The following is a 17,623-nucleotide window of genomic DNA, read 5'->3' on the forward strand; positions in this document are numbered from 1 at the left end:
CCGGAATCAACCAATCAGACTCCGACCTGCAACATAGAGTGATTCTAAAGCTGCCAATCCCGCCCTGCAACGTCAGAGCCGCCGGAAGTTGTAGTTTCTGAGGAGCCGCGCGTGAGGCAGCCAGTCCGGCATCGAGAGTCCGAGAACTACAAGTCCCGGCGGGCGCAGCGCATGAGCGCTTCCGGCTCGCGCGCCCTGTCCCTTTCCCGGCCGGCGGCCGCGGGGGCACGATGAAGCGGGAGGGTGGCGCTGCCGCTCCCGGGCGGCCGCGGGCGGGTGAGTGTCCGCGCGGCGCGCCCGACCCGGGGCTCGCGCCTCGGGGCCGCGCGATGGGCGCGTCGGGGTCCGCGTCGGGGTCGGGCCTGGGGGGCGGGGCCGGCGCTGGCCGGGGTCTCCGCGTCCGTCCGTCGCTTGCTCGGTCTCTCCATTCTCCCCTTCCTTATTCATTTCTCCATGCGTTCGTGGAGCGCCGCCGGGGACCCAGTTCTCGTGGGCTCTTCTTGTCTTGCTTTTCTCAGCCCTGCCGGTGTTGACACTTCGCGCCGAGCGTTCTCGGCTGTGCTTTGGTGGACGTTGAGCTGCGTCCCTGGTCTCCACCCACTAGATACCAGTTATCTCCCCCACCCCCCTAGTGACGACCCAAAATGCCTCCAGACATTACCAGACGTCTCCTGGGGGACAAACTCCTTCTCCCCCACCCCCACCCTGCTTGAGAACCGGTGATCCAGAGCGGAGAGGGATTGACAGTACACACAAAATCCTGAGGAGTTGTGGTGTGTGCTATGAAAGAAACAGGACGCTGAGAAGGAGTGCTGGGCGCTCCTGAGTGGCTTGGTGAAGGGAGAGGTGCCTCCAGCGAGCAGCCTGTCTTGGGAAGTTGCTGGAAGAGCATGCCTGGCAGAGGGAGCAAGGTGTGCAAAGGCCTCGCGCGAGAGAGGGCTTGGTGCGCCAGTGAGTGCTGGCGGAGGGGTGAGAGGCGAGTCGGGGAGGCCAGACCAGGGTGCAGGGTGGCAGGGATTGTACACAGGAGAGCCAGCCTCGGATCCAAGTCTAGTAAAGAGCCCCTGGTTGTGTGTGGAGGAAGGACTGGGGTTCAGAGAGGAAGCAGGAGAGCGTGAGGAGGCTGGCCTGTGTGTAGAGGAGAGTGGGGTGGGAGTGAGTTGGTTTGGCGATGAGGCTCCCACCCCTCACCGGGTCTGGTGCTGGTTGTCTTGGACCAGGCCAGGGCATTCAGCTGGGGCTGAATCTGCAGTTCTGCTGGACTCCCCCCTGCTTTGACAGGGACGGGACTGGACAATAGGGCTGAGATTCCACCCTCCTTCGCTGCCTCCCTAGCCTAGACCTCCGGGCCGCCCACACTGTCCACCCTTTTCCCCATCCCACAGACCCCTCCCCACGCACACACAGGGCCCCTCTCCTGGGGGCTGCCCACCTCCTGGCGTTTGCCAAGCATGTGGCTTCTCTCTTCCTCATTCCTTCTCTTTGGGCCTCTCCTTTCCCACACCCCTTCCCTGAAGGCCTGTGTAGCAGACAATACCTGTCTGTCATAAATCCCTACCCGAGCTACTCTGGGCATTCCCGTTCCATGGAATCCCCAGTCCCTGTGTCTCATGGTTCCTACAGAGCGTCGCTGCACTATTCCCCAGTAGCCAGAACCTCCCTCTGAGGGGAAGCAGGGGTATGGGCAGCCTGGATGAGGGAGGTAACTGGCTGAGAAGGAGGGGAGATCCTCCTTCCTGAGGGGTCCCTGTGGAGTAATGCCCACTGTGGCTGTGTGTCACAGTATTTCTAGAAATGAATGGAACAGATCAGGGTCTGAAGTATTGACTTAGCTGGGACAAGAACCCACAGAAAAGTGCCTTTGACAGGTTGAATGGGGCTTACTAGTACTCCCGAGCCTCTGTCTCTCCTCCCAGGCCCCGTAGCTTCTCCAGGTCAGACTCACGTTTCGCCGTCAGCATGTGCCCCTTCTCCAGCATGGGGACTGGCCCACAGTGGGTGTGAACCTGGCCGCAGGATCAGGAACCCACAATTTGGGAAATGCGAGAGGTGTAGTTGAAGGGCCTGCGCTGGCTGGGTGGCCCCAGGCAATCTGGACGCTGTGGTTTGGCTGCCCCCTGGCTCAGCTTGGCCTGGGGTTGACTACAGTGCATGGTGGGCTCCTCGATCTTCCGGCAGAACAGAGGAAGCGGGAAGAACAGGGCTTCAGTTGGCCCCAGTGTGGCCTCTTACAGGCCATAAGTCCTGGGATGGCTTCTCAGCTCCATTTTCTGCTCTCAGAGAGGGGCTGCTATTGGCGGAGCCTTGACTGTTGCCTCGAGAGCCATATCTCATGGTTCCTGTCAGGTGTGGGCATGTCCACTCCGTTTCACGGGTGAGAAATTGAAGGCCAGGAGGTTGAGCAGCTTTGCCCCAAATCATGCAGCTGTTTTGGGGCAGAGGCAGGATTTGAACCCAGGTCTGAGTTCAGCACTCTGGCCTTGACCGTTATGCTGTTCTATCTCCATAAAGAACACTTGGAGGGATCTTCGTAAGCGTGTAAGTGAGGTGCCAGCATGTGTCTAGCCTTGGGAAGTGTCAGCAGGGCATAACTTGCTCTGAACCTGGGTCCCCACTGGCCTGACCGGGCTGTTGGGTGGGCACCTAGGACTTCACCAGCTCCTCTGGCTGGGTTATGCAGGAGGTACCCTTGTAGAGGGGCCCACCAACCCCTCCACTTCCAAAAGATGCCCCCCCCCCACCGCGTCCTCTGTGCTCTGCTCTGGCCCTTCGGCAGAAGGCATTTGGTTGCTCCCTGGAGGAGCATGGAGTCAGGTGGGGCAGACAAAGGGGGAAATGGGCCCTGGGGGCTGGTGCTAATGTCACTTGCAGACCTGGTACTTGCCTGCCCCCAGCGGGGGAGGCATGTTGTGTGGAAGTCCAGTTGGGGGGTGAACCAGCCCCATGAGCACCTGTCAGAAGGAGCAGCCTTGAAGAACTGGGACTGAAAGGGTGTGCCAGAAGGAGTGGGGGTGCCCCAGCATGGGCTGGAAGGGCGTGGGGTGGACAGTGGAGCGGGCTGGCGCACGTCCAGGCCAGGCTCTGGCCTGCGACTTTGTATACACTCCCCAGGTTCTGCAGGGAAGCAAGAAAGAGGAAGGCAGAGAGACAGAAACCACACGGGACGTGACGAGCAACAGCCAGGGCGGCCTGGAGCTGTAGCCTGGGCCCCGAGGCACTGCCGGTCACTGGGCTCTTGAGCAGAGGCCCAGGACCTGTCTCCACAAGTTTAGACTCATGGGTGGGGGTCGGCCCAGGGAGGGTTATAGGGGCCACTTTTACCTGCCCACACCCTCCCTCCAACTCAGGGTCTGGCCCAACTCTGGCTGCAGGGGCACAGATGGGAAGCATGTCCCAGGCTGTCTGGTGAAAGGTAAAAGTGGTCCCTGCAGCTAGGTGCTGAGATAGGAGGACAAATACCACCTTTTCCCAGAATGCTCTCTCCCTGCTCTGGATCTGGCCAGCCCCTTCCTCCAGGAAGTTCTCCAGGAGTCGTAGAGGGGAGACTCCCCCAGGCTGAGTCTACAGCTCGTAGGAAGCCATCCACTGTATGGGAGAGAAAGCACAGGAGATGGGTCTGGCCCCAAGGGGCATGTGGGGAGGCAAAGGCATTCCCATTGCCAAGTGGGGGTTAAAGCCAGGCTGGCGGAGCAGGAGGGATGCTCTCCCTCCAGCGGTGGGGCCTGTGGGTGCTGCAGAGCCTGGACCTGGGTAGGCAAGGTGAGAGGCTAGGTGGCAGGTGTAAGGACACAGAGCCCTGGGGAGAGGAGGCCACAGCAGGTGTCCAGCCCAGCAACCTTGCGGCCACTGTGGATTAGGACTGTGAGTACAGAGACAGGAATGGCGGGTGAGGGCAGAGGCCCAGGCTGCATGCTGGGAGGGAAGGGAGGCCAGGCAGGCCTCAAACCAGGGCTTGCCGAGGTGCTGAGGGGATCCCTGACATCACACCCTGTCTGTGTGGGATGGAAAAGACATGCTAAGGGGACATCGGGGAACAGCTGGGGAAGTGTATGGGGCTTTGCTATGGCAACCTGGCCTGTTTCTATGGGATTTGGCAGGCCAGCTTGGGCTTGGGCCAGGGGACCCTGGGCAGGGGATGACCCAGGGGCTGGGTGGTCCGTGGGTGATACAAGGGGCTGGGGCTGGGCCTGGAGCTCTGGCTGTAGTCCAGCTTGCCACCCACAGCTCCATGCCAGGCAGGGGTGAGGTGTCCTGAGCCACCAGTGCCCCGCTGGAACAGTCTCCACCAAATGTGTGGCCTGATGGGCATGCCGACTCCCTAGCTGGCTTTGCACGTGCTGGTCAGGAGACCCCACCATGCCCACTGCCTGGGGCCCCTGGAGGAGCCACCTCAAGGTGGGGCTTGGCCCTAGTGGGACCTGCTTCTGGCCAGCCCACTGCCCCGATTCCAGCTTTTACAGCGTGCACTGCCCACTCCACTGGCTCCCAGCCGCACGAACCAAACTGGGGGGCCTGGGTCCCACATACCCGAGGGAGAGGGCTTAGCAGATGCCATTGGCCTCCATCCAGGGGATGGGCTGGGAAGGGGTTCCCAAGGGAGCTGGCCTGCCCTCTGCTGCAAGCTGCCCAGAGAAAGGGGCTGCTGGGGGGCTTTCCCGAAGAGGAGCTGGGGGTGGAGAAGTCCAGGGGCTGGGGCATGATAGGTGGATCTCTGGTTCCTCATTGGGCGGGGAGTGCACCCCAGGGCCCCAGAAGCCCTTTGGACATGGACGTTGGTGGACAAAGATCCCTGGGCCTTGACCCTAGGCTCAAGCAAGGGGCTACAGGGGGCCTGCTTCCACACTGACTCTGAGTGCCCTTGGGCACCACTCTCCCACCAGCCTTACCTGAGGCAGGCAGAGCCGTCTCCACCAGGATCTGGGGTCTTTGGTCTTTACGAGATAGAATCCTCGGGTCCCTCCCCTGGGCTCTGCTAAGGCACCTGGAACAGGCAGGATGGGGACTCAGTTGGGGAGGGGAGGGGAGGAGAGGGGAGCTTCCTCCTCCCACCCCAGCTGTGCCTGGCAGGCCGAGCCCGCAGCTTTTCCCAGTTTGGGAGAGTCCGCTTGTCTAGTTGACAGCTCCCTGTCCGCCTGCTGGTGGGGCTGACATGGAGTGGTGAGGAGGCCTACCCCCTGGGGAGCTGGGGCACACCCCCAGCACAGCTGGGCCCGGCCGGGAGGGGGGCGGGGGGGGGGTGAGGAGCTGTGCTGCTGTGTTTCCGGAGTTTGGGCCTGCAGAGCTGGAGGATGCCAGAGAAGACTCTTGCAAAATGCAGCCCCTGGGGAGCAGGGCTGAAGGCTCAGGGCATCTTGCTCAATCCCACGATGGTTAGGGTAGGATCTGAACCTTGTGTTCAGGGGCAGTGGCCTGCAGCCCGGGTCCCGCCCACCTGGGGTCCCCGGCTGGGGCTGCATGCCAACCCATGTAAACGGGGAAGCAGTTCCCTCCCTCCTTCCATCGCTCAGCTTTGCTCTCCAGCCAGGCTCCTACGGCCGGCGCCATGTCTGCAGCCCTGGCTGCTATTGGCCTTCAGGGGACTTTCCAGCCGATTTGCATGTTGCCCTGCTAGCCCTGCGTGCCTTTCTGTTTACTTCACTTCAGAGTGAGGGAGCGCCAGACGCCTGCTCTCTGACTGCAGCAACAGGCACACAGGCCCCACAGGGGCTGGAGGGCTGGCCGTGGTCCCGGGGGGGGGGGGGGGGTCCCTGCTGGGGTCCCGGCTGCCTGGACCATGGGTGCTGCTGGCTGGAGCCGGCAGCTGGCCTCTGGGCCTTGGGGGCTTGCAGCAGAGGGAGCAGATGGCTTGTAAAATCCAGGTCAGTGTGGGCCAGCCGCCTCCCCGTGACCCCCCCTCCTCCCAGCACGCCCCATGGTGCTGAGGCTGGAGCCGACCTTGGGCTTCCCGAAGGTGAGTCCTAGAGCTCCTCCATTCGAGCTGTCTAGGCCTCACCCTGGCCAGGGTGGCCTTCATCCAAGCAGGGTGGCCCCCAAGATTTCCTGCTTAGCATGGAGACCAGTAGCAGTGCTGTCCAACGGCCTGATACTGCCCACTCCCAGGAACCCCCACCTCTCCCCTGCAAGAGGACAAGCCATTGGACAGCCTGGTCTGGGACACACAGCCAAGTCCCTCGAGTCACAGCAGGGGGAGTGGTGGGCAGGAGGGGGAGGCTTTGGCCGACCTCTTGGGTCCCCCTATCTAGCCAGATCCATAGGGCACTCTGAGCACTGGGAGGGGGGGTACTTTGTGGCCATACCAACTCAGGCTGAGAGCCACCCCATGGAGGCCTGAGTCTAGAAGACCAAGAGGGTGGCATTGCAAGTGACATATGAAGGGGCAGGCGGGAGAGAGAGGAGACCGGGGGCGGGGGGAGGGTAGGGCAAATAGCTCAGGAGCACAGGGTGGGGACACAGGGCTGGAGAGCCATCTCCCTCCCTACGGACCCACAGGTCGGCTTGGAGGACCACTGAGTAGCTCTGGGCTGTGCGAGGCGGATGTGGCCAGCTGTGCCAGGTCACAGGGGCCTGATGGAGAAGGTGCAGGAGCCAGCTGCATGCTGTACACACACTGGTGGGGACAGAGTGCATCTCTTGCCTGCTCCCACAGTGTGGGAGGCTCAGCAGTCCTAGCAGGAGCCCTTCTCAGCCCTGTAGGGCCCTCAGACCTCAGGGTGGGCCCTGGCCTGCCACGCCTCCTCCCACCCCATAGGAGCAAGACCAGCTGGCTTCAGGAGTTCCTGACTTACTGGTTCTGATGGCTGGGCTGGGCCGCGGGTGATGAGCCCGTGGTGTGGCATCCCAGGGGCTGCTCAGGGGTCTCCTGGGGTAGACAGCGCATGCGTTCCAGGTGGCAGCAGTCCTGGGTGTGTGGCCTTCCTCCCCGTGGAGAGCCTGGCTCAAAGCTGGGGCCATAGCAGGAGACCCTGGCACTGGGAGGGCCCCTGGGAAGGCAGGCCCTGTTCTGGCAATGGAGCAGCTCTCCCCAGGCTATCCATGATCCGGGCGACTGGCTGGTCCCTTCTCTCTAGTAGCCAGTGCTCCTAGGGCCCAGCCAGGCCCCTCTTTGGGTGTGTAGGGGGGCGGTTCTTGGAAGCCCAGGATGATTCCCACAGTGCCTTCTCCCTGCCACCTCAGCCCACGAGTCCCGAGTCAACAGCTGGGGAGTGAGAGGGTATCCCCTGTTTCCAGAGTAGGTGACCTGCACCAGGTCAGGAGTCCGGGCTCTCATCTCCCCCTGCCCAAAAATGGCTTCATCTGCGTGATGAGGCTCTGAGTGTTGGGCCCCAGGTACGTCACCAACAGGTTCTCTGGGGCGTGGCCAGTGTCCTCCCGTACTGCAGACTGGGGCTCTCCAGGGCCCGACCACACCTACCCTGGCAGGAAACAGGCATATGGCTTGATCCCACCCTGTGTGCCACACCATGGCCCAGGCTTGGCCCCGGGGATGCTTGCCCTCAGACAGAGCACGGGGGGGGGGGGGGGCTCTCCACCTCTGTGGCCAAGCTGGTGGCTTTTCTAGAAGACTAGGCCTGGAAGGAAGGTAAAGCTGAGTGCCCGCTGCCTGCCTGCACCCAGGGCCTCCTCCCTTCCTTGGGCCTGTACGCACCTGGGACGGGAAGGAAGGGAAGGGACTTTGCCCATGCGGACCCGCCCCTGCCTGGCCCAGTGGCGGAGAGGCCACGGTGTGCCCGTCACGGACTGGCCAGAGCAGGCCAACTGTCAGGGGCCAGGCACACCGTCTCTAAAGCCGTCCCTTGCGCTCCCCCCGCAGGAGACACGGCCCGAGGACCCTAGATGGCTCTCTAGAGCATGAGCTCGGGCAAGAACGCCCGCTACAGCCGCTTCTCCGGGGGGCCGACCACCCTTCCCACCCCAGACGCCACAGCCGCGGTAAGAGGGCGCTGTGGGTGTGGGCCCCCCAGCGGACCTTCCAGAGCAGCCCCCTCCCCACCTAGAGGCCCGCAGGAGGGCCGTGCCGTGTGTATCGGTGGTGTGTCCCTGTGTACGCACGCGTGCACGTGGGCACATCGGCGTGAGAGCGTGTCCCCATCCTCTCCGGGGGTCAGTGCCGAGTCTCGCGTGTTCTCTCTCCAGACCAGAATGGAAACGACCTTTGGGCCTGCCTTTTCGGCCGTCACCACCATCACAAAAGGTGAGCCTGCAAGTCCGGGCCAGGCAGAATCTGGGCGCCCCTAACTCCTGCCAGTGGGGCACTTCCTGGTGGGGCGGGAGTGGGGTGCTGGTGTTGGGGAGTGGGTGGGAGACTGCTGTCCCCCTCCCTGCTCCTTCTCTACCGTGGCATCCCCCGCCCCTCCTTCCCGGGGCCTTGCCCATTCTGTGTCCAGGAAGGGCTGCCCCGACTTCCCCGGCACCCCCACCCGTCCCTTCCCCTGTGCTGGCGTCCCCAGCTCCCGGGCGGGGTGCCGGGCAGTCTGTCTCGCTCTTGCCCCACCAGCCAGTGGCAGGGATGGGTCAGAGCTGGGCGTGAACCATTGCTTCACCTGGCCCCTCACGTTACAGATAGGGAAACTGAGGCCCAGTCACCGGGCAGCTGCTCAAAGCCAGAATCATGAACCTAGGTTTTCGGGGCTGCTTGTGATGTCTGGGTTTGGCTGGGGCCTGAGGCCGGCGCCTGCAGGGCCTGTGAGGGAGGCTGGCTGGCTCCCACATGGACCCCTGACCAACACCTTCCATGGAGGGGGCTGAGGAGGCCCGAGGCTGGTTCCAGGTCTGGCCAGGGGAGCAGGTAGAAGATGAGTGGACCCAAACAGTGGGCTCTCTCCCAGCCCCCACCACACACCAGGCAAGGGGCCTCAGGCCTCTCTGTCCCTCCATTTTCTCCTGTGTGAGGCCATCAGAGCCTCTCCCCCAGCCCCCACCCCCAGCAGGGTTTCCTTAAGGCCCAAACAAGACCATACCGGAGCTCCAAGCAAGCAGCCTCCGGTGTAATCCCTCGGGTGTTGGCCTCATGCCTCAGCGGGCACGGGGCAGCCCCAGGATCAGGCCAGGTGCTGGGAGCTGGCAGAGGCATAGAGAAGCGCCCTCCACCCTCCCTTCAACCTGCCTAGGGAGTGCGACTGTCGGGGTCTGCTCCCTTCCTAGGCCACTGGGCTGTAGCTGGGGGCTCAGGCCCCTGCTGGGGGCAGGGACTTCCAGCTGCCCATAAGCCCAGCCCTGGCCCAGTGGCCCTGAGACAAGAAGGAGGCTGTAGGAGTGGGTGGGGGCAAGGAGACTTCCTGGAGAGGACTAGCACAGCATTGGGCCCGGCCCCTGCCCCTCCTGGGCCATCTTCCCATGGGCCCACCTCCCACCATGACGGGCCAGGCATGCCCCCGTGGCCCGCGCTCACGGCGTCCCTATCTCTTTTCTTGGCAGCTGATGGGACCAGCACGTACAAACAGCACCGCAGGACGCCGTCCTCCTCCAGCACCCTCGCCTACTCACCGCGGGATGAGGAGGACAGCATGGTAGGTCTGTGCCGTGCCCACCTCTCCCCACAGCCTCCTGCCATGCCCTCCTTCCCGAGGGCCAGGTCCCAGGAGTAGCTGAAGGGCAAGACTCAGCCGCTCGGCATGCCCCGAGCTAAGGTCTGCAGTGGGCTGGGGAGGCTGAGGGCCGGTGTGTCCAGACACACTAAGGCCTCAGCCCCCATGGTTGGATGGCGTGGGCGAGGCGGCCAGAGGGGGCAGCTGGGCCGGGGGGTGCAGCACCCACAGGCTGGAGCCATGGGAGCTACAGAAGGTTCAGTCATGCGGGTAACAAAATCAGATTTCCGTTTTTAAAGCTGCCTCTGCTGTTGAGTAGAGGATGAGTGGGTGGGCTGCGGGTGGAGGTAGGAGACCTGAGCAGGTGACTGGGGGGTGGGCGGCCCGAGTGGGAGGATGAGGCCTGTGGGAGAGCCAGAAAGCTTCCTGCCACGGGCACTGCGGAGTGAGGAAGGGGGTTGGGGCTCCATCAGGGTGGGCCATCAGTGCGCAGGCCATGTGGCCAGGGTCACCGTGGCTGTTCTCTGTCTGTCTGGGCCGTGGGCCTGCCGCTGGAAGGGAGGACCTGCCTTGCCCCAGAGGCTGGCTTGGGACCCCCTGCCGCTCACCTGTCCCGCACCTTGCTTTCTGCTTTCCGTCGTGGGACTCTCGCCGGTGTGTGCCCAGCAGACTCCAGCTGGTTCTCCTGCCCTCCCAGGGCCCTAGGACCCATGTCTTCACATGCTGGGCTGCCAGGCCTTGGTTTCCTATTTAACTTGAAGAAAAACAGGGTTTTTAGATATTTGAACATGCTGTGTGCTGGGCACCGCACGAGGGTTTCTCAAAGCACGAAGCAGATACATCGTGCCCCACTGCCTCTGGCTCTGCCTGCCTCAGTCTCCATGACCTCTAACTCACCCATGGCTGGTGGGGAGGGGATTTTCCCAGCCTCCCACAGCGGTTCGGGTGGGCAGCTGGGCTCGTGGCTGGGTGTGGAGGCAGGAGGTCTGTGGTTCATGAAGGAAGCTTCTGGGTGGGAGAGGAGGAGTGTGGGGAGCAGCAGCTCTTGCAGGATCTCTACTGGGGGGTTCTAGGCCAAGAAGGAGGGAAGGAAGAGTACCCCCTACGGGGGCTCCCCCAGATCCTCCCCTTCAGCAGCTCAGGCAGAGGCAGGCCCCTGACGCACTCCCCCCTGTTCTCAGCATCTCGGTCTGGGTTCAGTGGGGACGTCCCTGCTGTCCCCAGGAGCCTCACTGGCCTGGCCTAGTGTCCCCGGCCAGGGAAGCCAGATAGGCAGCCAAGCCCCAGGGGACCCAGAGGCCCAAAGCCTCCACCAGCCGTCCCTTCCTCTAGCTGTCCTGGCGTTGAGGCCGGCCCAGGACTGGCTGATGGAGGCGCCCCGTGTGCAGCCCACACTCCCTCACGGGAAGCAGGAAGCAGGCCAGGCGAGCGTGTCCTCCTGGAATTGAATAGCAGGAAGTCTCTCCATTTACACAAAGAAAGTTGGCAGACGTGCGCGGGTGGCCCAGCAACAGGGCTGGGACTGCTGGGCAGGCCAGGGCCCGGGCACCGCACCAGCTCCCCGGGCGCACACGGCGGCCCTACAGGGCCCAGGGAGTGCCCGCCAGGCCCGGGGGAAGGGCCCTGTGCCCCCCCCCCCCCTGGCTGACGGGCTGCCTGCCCCCGTGCGCCGCAGCCCCCCATCAGCACGCCACGCCGCTCGGACTCGGCCATCTCCGTCCGCTCCCTGCACTCGGAGTCCAGCATGTCCCTGCGCTCCACGTTCTCGCTGCCTGAGGAGGACGAGGAGCCGGTAGGTGTGTCGGCCGCGGCAGGGCGGCCCCTCACGCATGCTGGTGGCGGCAGTGGCGGGGAACCTTCCCCCGGGGCCTGGAGGGAGGGGGTGATCGGCCGAGTCCCCCAGGCATGTTCTTCCCGCTTCTCAGCCCGGGGGCGACCCAGGACTAGCTTTGGGAAGTGACGGCGGAGCCCGTGTGGGGTCCCTCGCAGCCCCCTCGCAGGTGGACGGGACGCGCTGATGCAGCTGAGGTCGCTGTCCCCGCCTGCGCGTGCCCCCCAGGCCCCGCTCTCATCCGCCCCGCCTGGTTCCAGGAGCCGCTGGTGTTTGCAGAGCAGCCGTCAGTGAAACTCTGCTGTCAGCTGTGCTGCGGTGTGTTCAAGGACCCCGTGATCACCACGTGCGGGGTAAGGCCGTGCCCCGCCCGCCTCGCCTGTGCGCCGCCATGAGGCCCAGCAGCCGCCGTCCCTGGTGCTGCGGAACCTTGGCCTCGGCTCCGGGCCTGGCGTGGCCTCCCAGCAGGTGCCCCCTGCAGGGGACACTGGCTGGGGGGTGGGCAACTCCGTGGCCATGCCGCAAGCCCACCCGTTGTCTCCACAGCACACGTTCTGTCGAAGATGCGCCCTGAAGTCAGGTAAGGGCCTCCCAGCGCCGGGCCCGGCCACCTCCTTACACAGCCGGCAGGGGTTTTCTCCAGGGAGGTCCTAGCCCATGCCCAGCACTGATGGTGCCCCTGCTACACCTGGCTACTCCCTAGTCCTGCCCCCAGCCGTGGCCCCGGGTGCACGTGGGCTGAGCTCCACACCTTGACAGGCAGAGCAGTGACACCCACAGCTCAGGGGCCCTGGGGCTCAGCGGCCGCTGTGCCTGGCAAGAGCTGCCCTTGCTGTCAGGGCGCCCACCTCACCGTCCCAGGCCTTGGCGCCCGGGCCCAGGGCTGGTTTCTCTCCGTGCTCTGTCCCCAGCTCCCTCCGCCCCGTCCCAGATTCCTGAGTCAGCTGAGACGCTTCGCCACCTCCTGCTCACCCAGTGGTGACTCTTCGTGGCCCAGCTGTGCACCCCTCCTGCACCTCGGCAGGGCAGGCGGATGGGTGCATCAGGCCCCAAACAGGCTCAGTCCACCCAGCGTGGGGAGCGTGTTCCAGGCCTGCCACACCAGGACTCAGTTTCCCACCAGCTGCTCACCAGGGAAGAGTCCTCCCCCAGCACAGCCTGGCCACAGTGCTCTGAGCAGAGTTGCCAGGGGCGGGGGTGGCCAGGTGGACCTTGGGATCAGCATGTCCTCCCCTGCAGAGAAGTGCCCCGTGGACCACGCCAAGCTGACGGTGGTGGTGAACAACATTGCGGTGGCCGAGCAGATCGGGGAGCTCTTCATCCACTGCAGGCACGGCTGCCGGGCAGCAGGGGGCGGAAAGCCCCCAGTCTTTGAGGTGGACCCCCGAGGGTGCCCCTTCACCATCAAGCTCAGTGCTCGCAAGTAAGTCCTCCCCCTGGCCCTGCTCCCACCTCCCAGGGGCGCTGAGAACCGGTGCCTCTGGGGACTCAGCCCACGATGCCCTGCCCCCCACAGGGACCACGAGGGCAGCTGTGACTACAGGCCTGTGCGGTGTCCTAACAACCCCAGCTGCCCACCCCTCCTCAAGATGAACCTGGAGGCCCACCTGAAGGAGTGCGAGCACATCAAGTGTCCCCACTCCAAGTACGGGTGAGTGGGCGGGGGTGGGCGTGCGGGGGCTGCCCCGGGACGGTGGCGGGCAGGCAGGAGGGCGGGGTGGGGTCTGGGCTGGCATTCACAGTCCCTCCTTCAGCAAATCTTTGTTGAGATCCGCTTGTGTGCTGAGCGCTGGGGAGACAGCCAGGGTCCCCAGGGAGACGGACCCTAGCGGGAGCCACACCATCAACTGTGTAATTACAAACTGAGGTACAGGTGCCGCGAAGGAGAGACCTGAGTCCTCCAGGAGCGCAGAGGGCTCAGAGCGGTTGGAGAGCTGGGGGGTCAGGGAAGGCGGGCCCTGAGGACTCATGCATGTGTGCATGTGAGCCGAGGAGCAGCGTGGGGGCCAACACGGGTGGAGGGGAGAGCCGAGGTGCGGCGGGCCGATAAGAGGCAGGATTGGGAGGCTGGCAAAGGCTGTGGGAGAGCCCTTGAAGAGCTTTGAGCAGGATCCAAGTGCCGAGATTTCCTTGCAAAGTGGCCTGCTAGGTGCTGAGCGGTTGCAGGACAGATGTGTGGGCAGCAGGCGTGGGGAAGATGGTGGCAGAGAAGTGGGACTCGAGAGAGATCCCGGGGCACGGGGGCCAGGGGAACAGCCCCGCCAGGCAGGCAGGTGAGCAGGTGGGCAGGGCGGCCATCCTGTCCCTCCAGGTGCACCTTCATCGGGAACCAGGACACCTATGAGACGCACCTGGAGACATGCCGCTTCGAGGGCCTGAAGGAGTTCCTGCAGCAGACGGACGACCGCTTCCACGAGATGCACGTGGCGCTGGCCCAAAAGGACCAGGAAATCGCCTTCCTGCGCTCCATGCTGGGGAAGCTCTCCGAGAAGATTGACCAGCTGGAGAAGAGCCTGGAGCTCAAGTTCGGTGAGGACATGCCCCAGAGAGGCAGGGTTCCAGCCCCTCCTCCTGGTCCCTGACACCGTTTTCCTGGCCACTCAGATGTCCTAGACGAAAACCAGAGCAAGCTCAGCGAGGACCTCATGGAGTTCCGGAGGGATGCGTCCATGTTGAACGTGAGCAGCAGACAGGGGCCACGTGCATGGGGCGGGGTGGGGGACACCGGACTGCCCCTCAGCTTGGGCCCCAGCAGGAGGCTCGGCCCCACGTGGAGTCAGGTGTCTGTGCGGGCGAAGGCTGCCGCTGCACCTGCTCTGCCCTGGCCCGGCCCAGCTTGGGGGCAGGGGGGCCACGGAGCCGCAGCCAGCGTGCCTTCTGCTCTTGGCTTCGGCAGGACGAGCTGTCCCACATCAACGCGCGGCTGAACATGGGCATCCTAGGATGTGAGTACAGGCCTGCCGCTGCCCCCACTGCTGCCCCTGAGCGCTGCTGGGCCCTCACCAGCTCCTCCCGTCCCTGCAGCCTATGACCCGCAGCAGATCTTCAAGTGCAAAGGAACCTTCGTGGGCCACCAGGGCCCGGTCTGGTGTCTCTGTGTCTACTCCATGGGGGACCTGCTCTTCAGCGGCTCCTCTGACAAGACCATCAAGGTGAGTGAGGTCCTGCCTCGGAGGTGGGCACCGCACGGCAGCCCCTACCAGCTCTGGCCTGCCCGTGGGCAGGGCTGTTCCCTGAGCGCACCTTCCAACCCCGTTCCCGCTGTGCTGCCCCCCGGCATTGCACTGACCCTGCTAGGACCCACCCCACTCCTGGTCTCTGCAGGTGTGGGACACGTGTACCACCTACAAGTGTCAGAAGACTCTGGAGGGCCACGACGGCATCGTGCTGGCACTGTGTATCCAAGGGTAAGTGCGCGCACGCATGCCTCCCCTGGCCGCAGCGCCCACGCGGAGCCAGGGACGGGAGACCCCGTGCTGCCACCCCGTGGGCCAGGAGCTCGAGTCCACACGTGTCCTTGAGTGGCTGTGTCTGCCCCTCCTGTGGGGCATCCTCACCCTCGAGCAGGCCTGGTGGCACACGGACCCTCCCGTTCTGAAGATGTACGTTCATGACGTGTAGCCCCAGCCCTGGGGTGCCTCGGGCAGAGGACAGAGCGGGGGTGGGAGCTCAGTGACCACTCGCTGGCCTGTAGCGAGTTGCTGGCCCTGTAGCCCCTTTGAGACCTTCCCTCCCGTCTCCCGTCATGAAGCTTTACATCGTGGACATGAGTGAGAGATAGAGAGACAGACGCTCGCTCCCAGAAAGCAGCGGCTTGACGGCCGACAGCGCTAAGGGGAGTCATTACTTCCCAGCTCACTGTCGGACACTTGCCAGGCAGGCGGTGGGGGTGGGGCTTCCACTCCCAGGGTTCCCTCCCCGAGACAGGAACCCTGAGGGCTCGAGGGAGCAGGAGCAGCCCCGGCACTGGCCTGAGCTGCCGGGTCCTGGTGGCTGCCACTCCCTCGGCCTGGCCGGGCAGCGTCCACGAGGACAGTGGCTTCTGCTGCCCTGAGCCATCGACTCCGCTCCCCCAGGTGTAAACTCTACAGCGGCTCCGCAGACTGCACCATCATCGTGAGTGGGGCTGCGGCGGGCGGGCGAGGCCGGGCCGTGCCGCAGCACCGGGGCCTGAGGCCTCCTGTTCTTCCCACCAGGTGTGGGACATCCAGAACCTGCAGAAGGTGAACACCATCCGGGCCCACGACAACCCGGTGTGCACGCTGGTCTCCTCACACAACATGCTCTTCAGCGGCTCCCTGAAGGCCATCAAGGTCAGGCGAGGCATCATGCGGACACGTGGGGGAGGACACGGCGGGGGGGGGCATCGGGGTGCCGGGTACGTGCCCCCCCCAGCCCACGCTCATGGCCGTCCCCACAGGTCTGGGACATCGTGGGCACTGAGCTGAAGCTGAAGAAGGAGCTCACGGGTCTCAACCACTGGGTGCGGGCCCTGGTGGCTGCCCAGAGCTACCTGTACAGCGGCTCCTACCAGACAATCAAGGTACGCCCGTGTGCACTTCCTGCGCCAGCACCACGCAGGCCTGCTGCTGGGGGCCCCAGCTCCGCTGTCCCCTCGTTGCTGGGTCGGAGACCCTCACACCCTTTCTGGCTGGTGGCTGGGCTGCTCACAGTGTCCAAAGGCTCAGAGGCCCTGGGGGTGAGGTGCCCGGCCTGGGACCAAGTGGCCTGAGCTTGTCCGCAGATCTGGGACATCCGGACCCTCGACTGCATCCATGTCCTGCAGACATCTGGTGGCAGCGTCTACTCTATTGCTGTGACGAATCACCACATCGTGTGCGGCACCTATGAGAACCTCATCCACGTAAGGCGGATGCCTAGGGCCGGGGCCTGCCTCTGGGCCCGTCCCCCGTCTGTGGTTCCGACCTGCCTGTGCCACTCCCGCAGGTGTGGGACATCGAGTCCAAGGAGCAGGTGCGGACCCTCACGGGCCACGTGGGCACCGTGTATGCCCTGGCAGTCATCTCCACGCCAGACCAGACCAAAGTCTTCAGCGCGTCCTACGACCGGTCTCTCAGGGTGTGTGCTGGCTAACGGTGGTGGGAGGCTGAGGTGGGCAGCTGGGCCCGGCTGGGCGCTCACGCTGCATGCGCCCCCAGGTCTGGAGCATGGACAACATGATCTGCACGCAGACGCTGCTGCGTCACCAGGGCAGCGTGACCGCGCTGGCTGTGTCCCGGGGCCGGCTCTTCTCAGGCGCTGTGGATAGCACTGTGAAGGTCAGGGCCTGGGCTCAGGCCTTCCCGAGGGGCCGCACGCCTGGAGCAGGGGGCAGGGTTGAGGGGCTAGAACCCCTGGGCGGGTGGCACTGGAGGGCAAGTGTGCATGGCAGGTGGTGGTAAGGCAGCATGGCCAGAGGGGCACCTGAAACAGAGCCCTTCCTCTGCAGGTTTGGACGTGCTGACAGAATTCAGACCGGTCTTGGCTTCCTCTGCGACCTCCCAGGCTGGTCCCAACCAGGCTGGCCATGGGAGGGGTCTCAGGGGGGGTCTCTGCCTGCCCTGTGGGGACAGGCGGGCAGGCTCACCTGGCCAGGCAGTGCCCTCCCCGCCCTGTGCCCGGCGAGCCTCCCTCTGCTTGGCCTTGTGATCGTCGCTGCCAGGACAGTGCCCAGCCCCTCTCTCTGGGTGCCAGGTACGATGCTCGCCCGGCCCACCCTCCATCCCCACCCCAGATGGACCGTGGGCCTTTTTACTCACCTTTTCTACTGTTTTTAGACTGTATATAGATTTGATTACTTCCTGATTGAAATAAAAGCTGCACAGACTGTGGCTGTGAGTGGGGACAGTCCTTGGGGTGACGGAGAGGCCACCCGAGAAGGCTGGTGCGCACGGGTACCAGCAGCCAGCGGGAGAGAGGCTGGGGAGGAGCCACAAAAGGGCTCCTCTTGTCAGCCCCAGGGTGTGGCCCTCTTGGTGACTCCTCCCTGCCAGGAGCAAGCTAGACCCCCGCTCTCCCCAACACACATCCCCAAGAAGTGAGCCAGGCAGCTCTGTTTTCTGCTGTTTATTTAGACAGCTGACAGCAGCTCCCTGCCCGGAACCCCCCTCCCCACTTGCTGGAGCCCAGCCTGGGCCGCCCACTGAAGAGAGGCCAGGCACACCCACCTGGGGAAGTATCAGGGCATGACAGTTGGAAGGGGCCCCAAACGCCCAGATGCCACCTTGGCCGATCCCCTCTGCCCGCCCGCATCACAACCGCTGGTTTT

General features: G+C 64.4%; 1 protein-coding gene across 5 annotated transcripts; it reads left to right on the top strand.

The window, feature by feature from the left end:
* Nucleotides 1-162: 162 nt before the first annotated feature.
* On the top strand, nt 163-17,186 carry TRAF7 (TNF receptor associated factor 7). 5 transcript variants are annotated; one of them, XM_026484956.4, is made up of 21 exons: nt 163-276; nt 7,811-7,929; nt 8,134-8,191; nt 9,415-9,506; nt 11,200-11,316; nt 11,616-11,708; nt 11,902-11,935; nt 12,595-12,778; nt 12,872-13,006; nt 13,667-13,884; nt 13,960-14,033; nt 14,252-14,300; nt 14,380-14,507; nt 14,680-14,762; nt 15,432-15,471; nt 15,552-15,668; nt 15,776-15,898; nt 16,100-16,219; nt 16,303-16,434; nt 16,515-16,634; nt 16,805-17,186. In XM_026484956.4, exons 2-21 carry the CDS (start codon nt 7,849-7,851, stop codon nt 16,817-16,819), a joined length of 2,013 nt encoding a protein of 670 aa, XP_026340741.1. In that variant the 5' UTR covers nt 163-276; nt 7,811-7,848; the 3' UTR covers nt 16,820-17,186. The 5 variants fall into 5 exon arrangements, with proteins under 5 accessions (XP_026340741.1, XP_026340743.1, XP_026340742.1 ...); XM_026484958.4 differs by having other exon boundaries at nt 168-276; nt 12,872-13,000; XM_026484957.4 differs by lacking the exon at nt 163-276 and adding an exon at nt 5,625-5,950.
* Nucleotides 17,187-17,623: the final 437 nt, after the last annotated feature.

This window comes from Ursus arctos, unplaced genomic scaffold (genome assembly GCF_023065955.2).
Source record: "Ursus arctos isolate Adak ecotype North America unplaced genomic scaffold, UrsArc2.0 scaffold_2, whole genome shotgun sequence".
Taxonomy (NCBI): domain Eukaryota; kingdom Metazoa; phylum Chordata; class Mammalia; order Carnivora; family Ursidae; genus Ursus; species Ursus arctos.

Coding starts and splice junctions, on each gene's coding strand:
- TRAF7 (XM_026484956.4), top strand. CDS start 7,849: ATGAGCTCGGGCAAGAACGCCCGCTACAGCCGCTTCTCCGGGGGGCCG. Junction 7,930..8,133: donor CCCCAGACGCCACAGCCGCG/GTAAGAGGGCGC, acceptor TTCTCTCTCCAG/ACCAGAATGGAAACGACCTT. Junction 16,435..16,514: donor CCTACGACCGGTCTCTCAGG/GTGTGTGCTGGC, acceptor ATGCGCCCCCAG/GTCTGGAGCATGGACAACAT.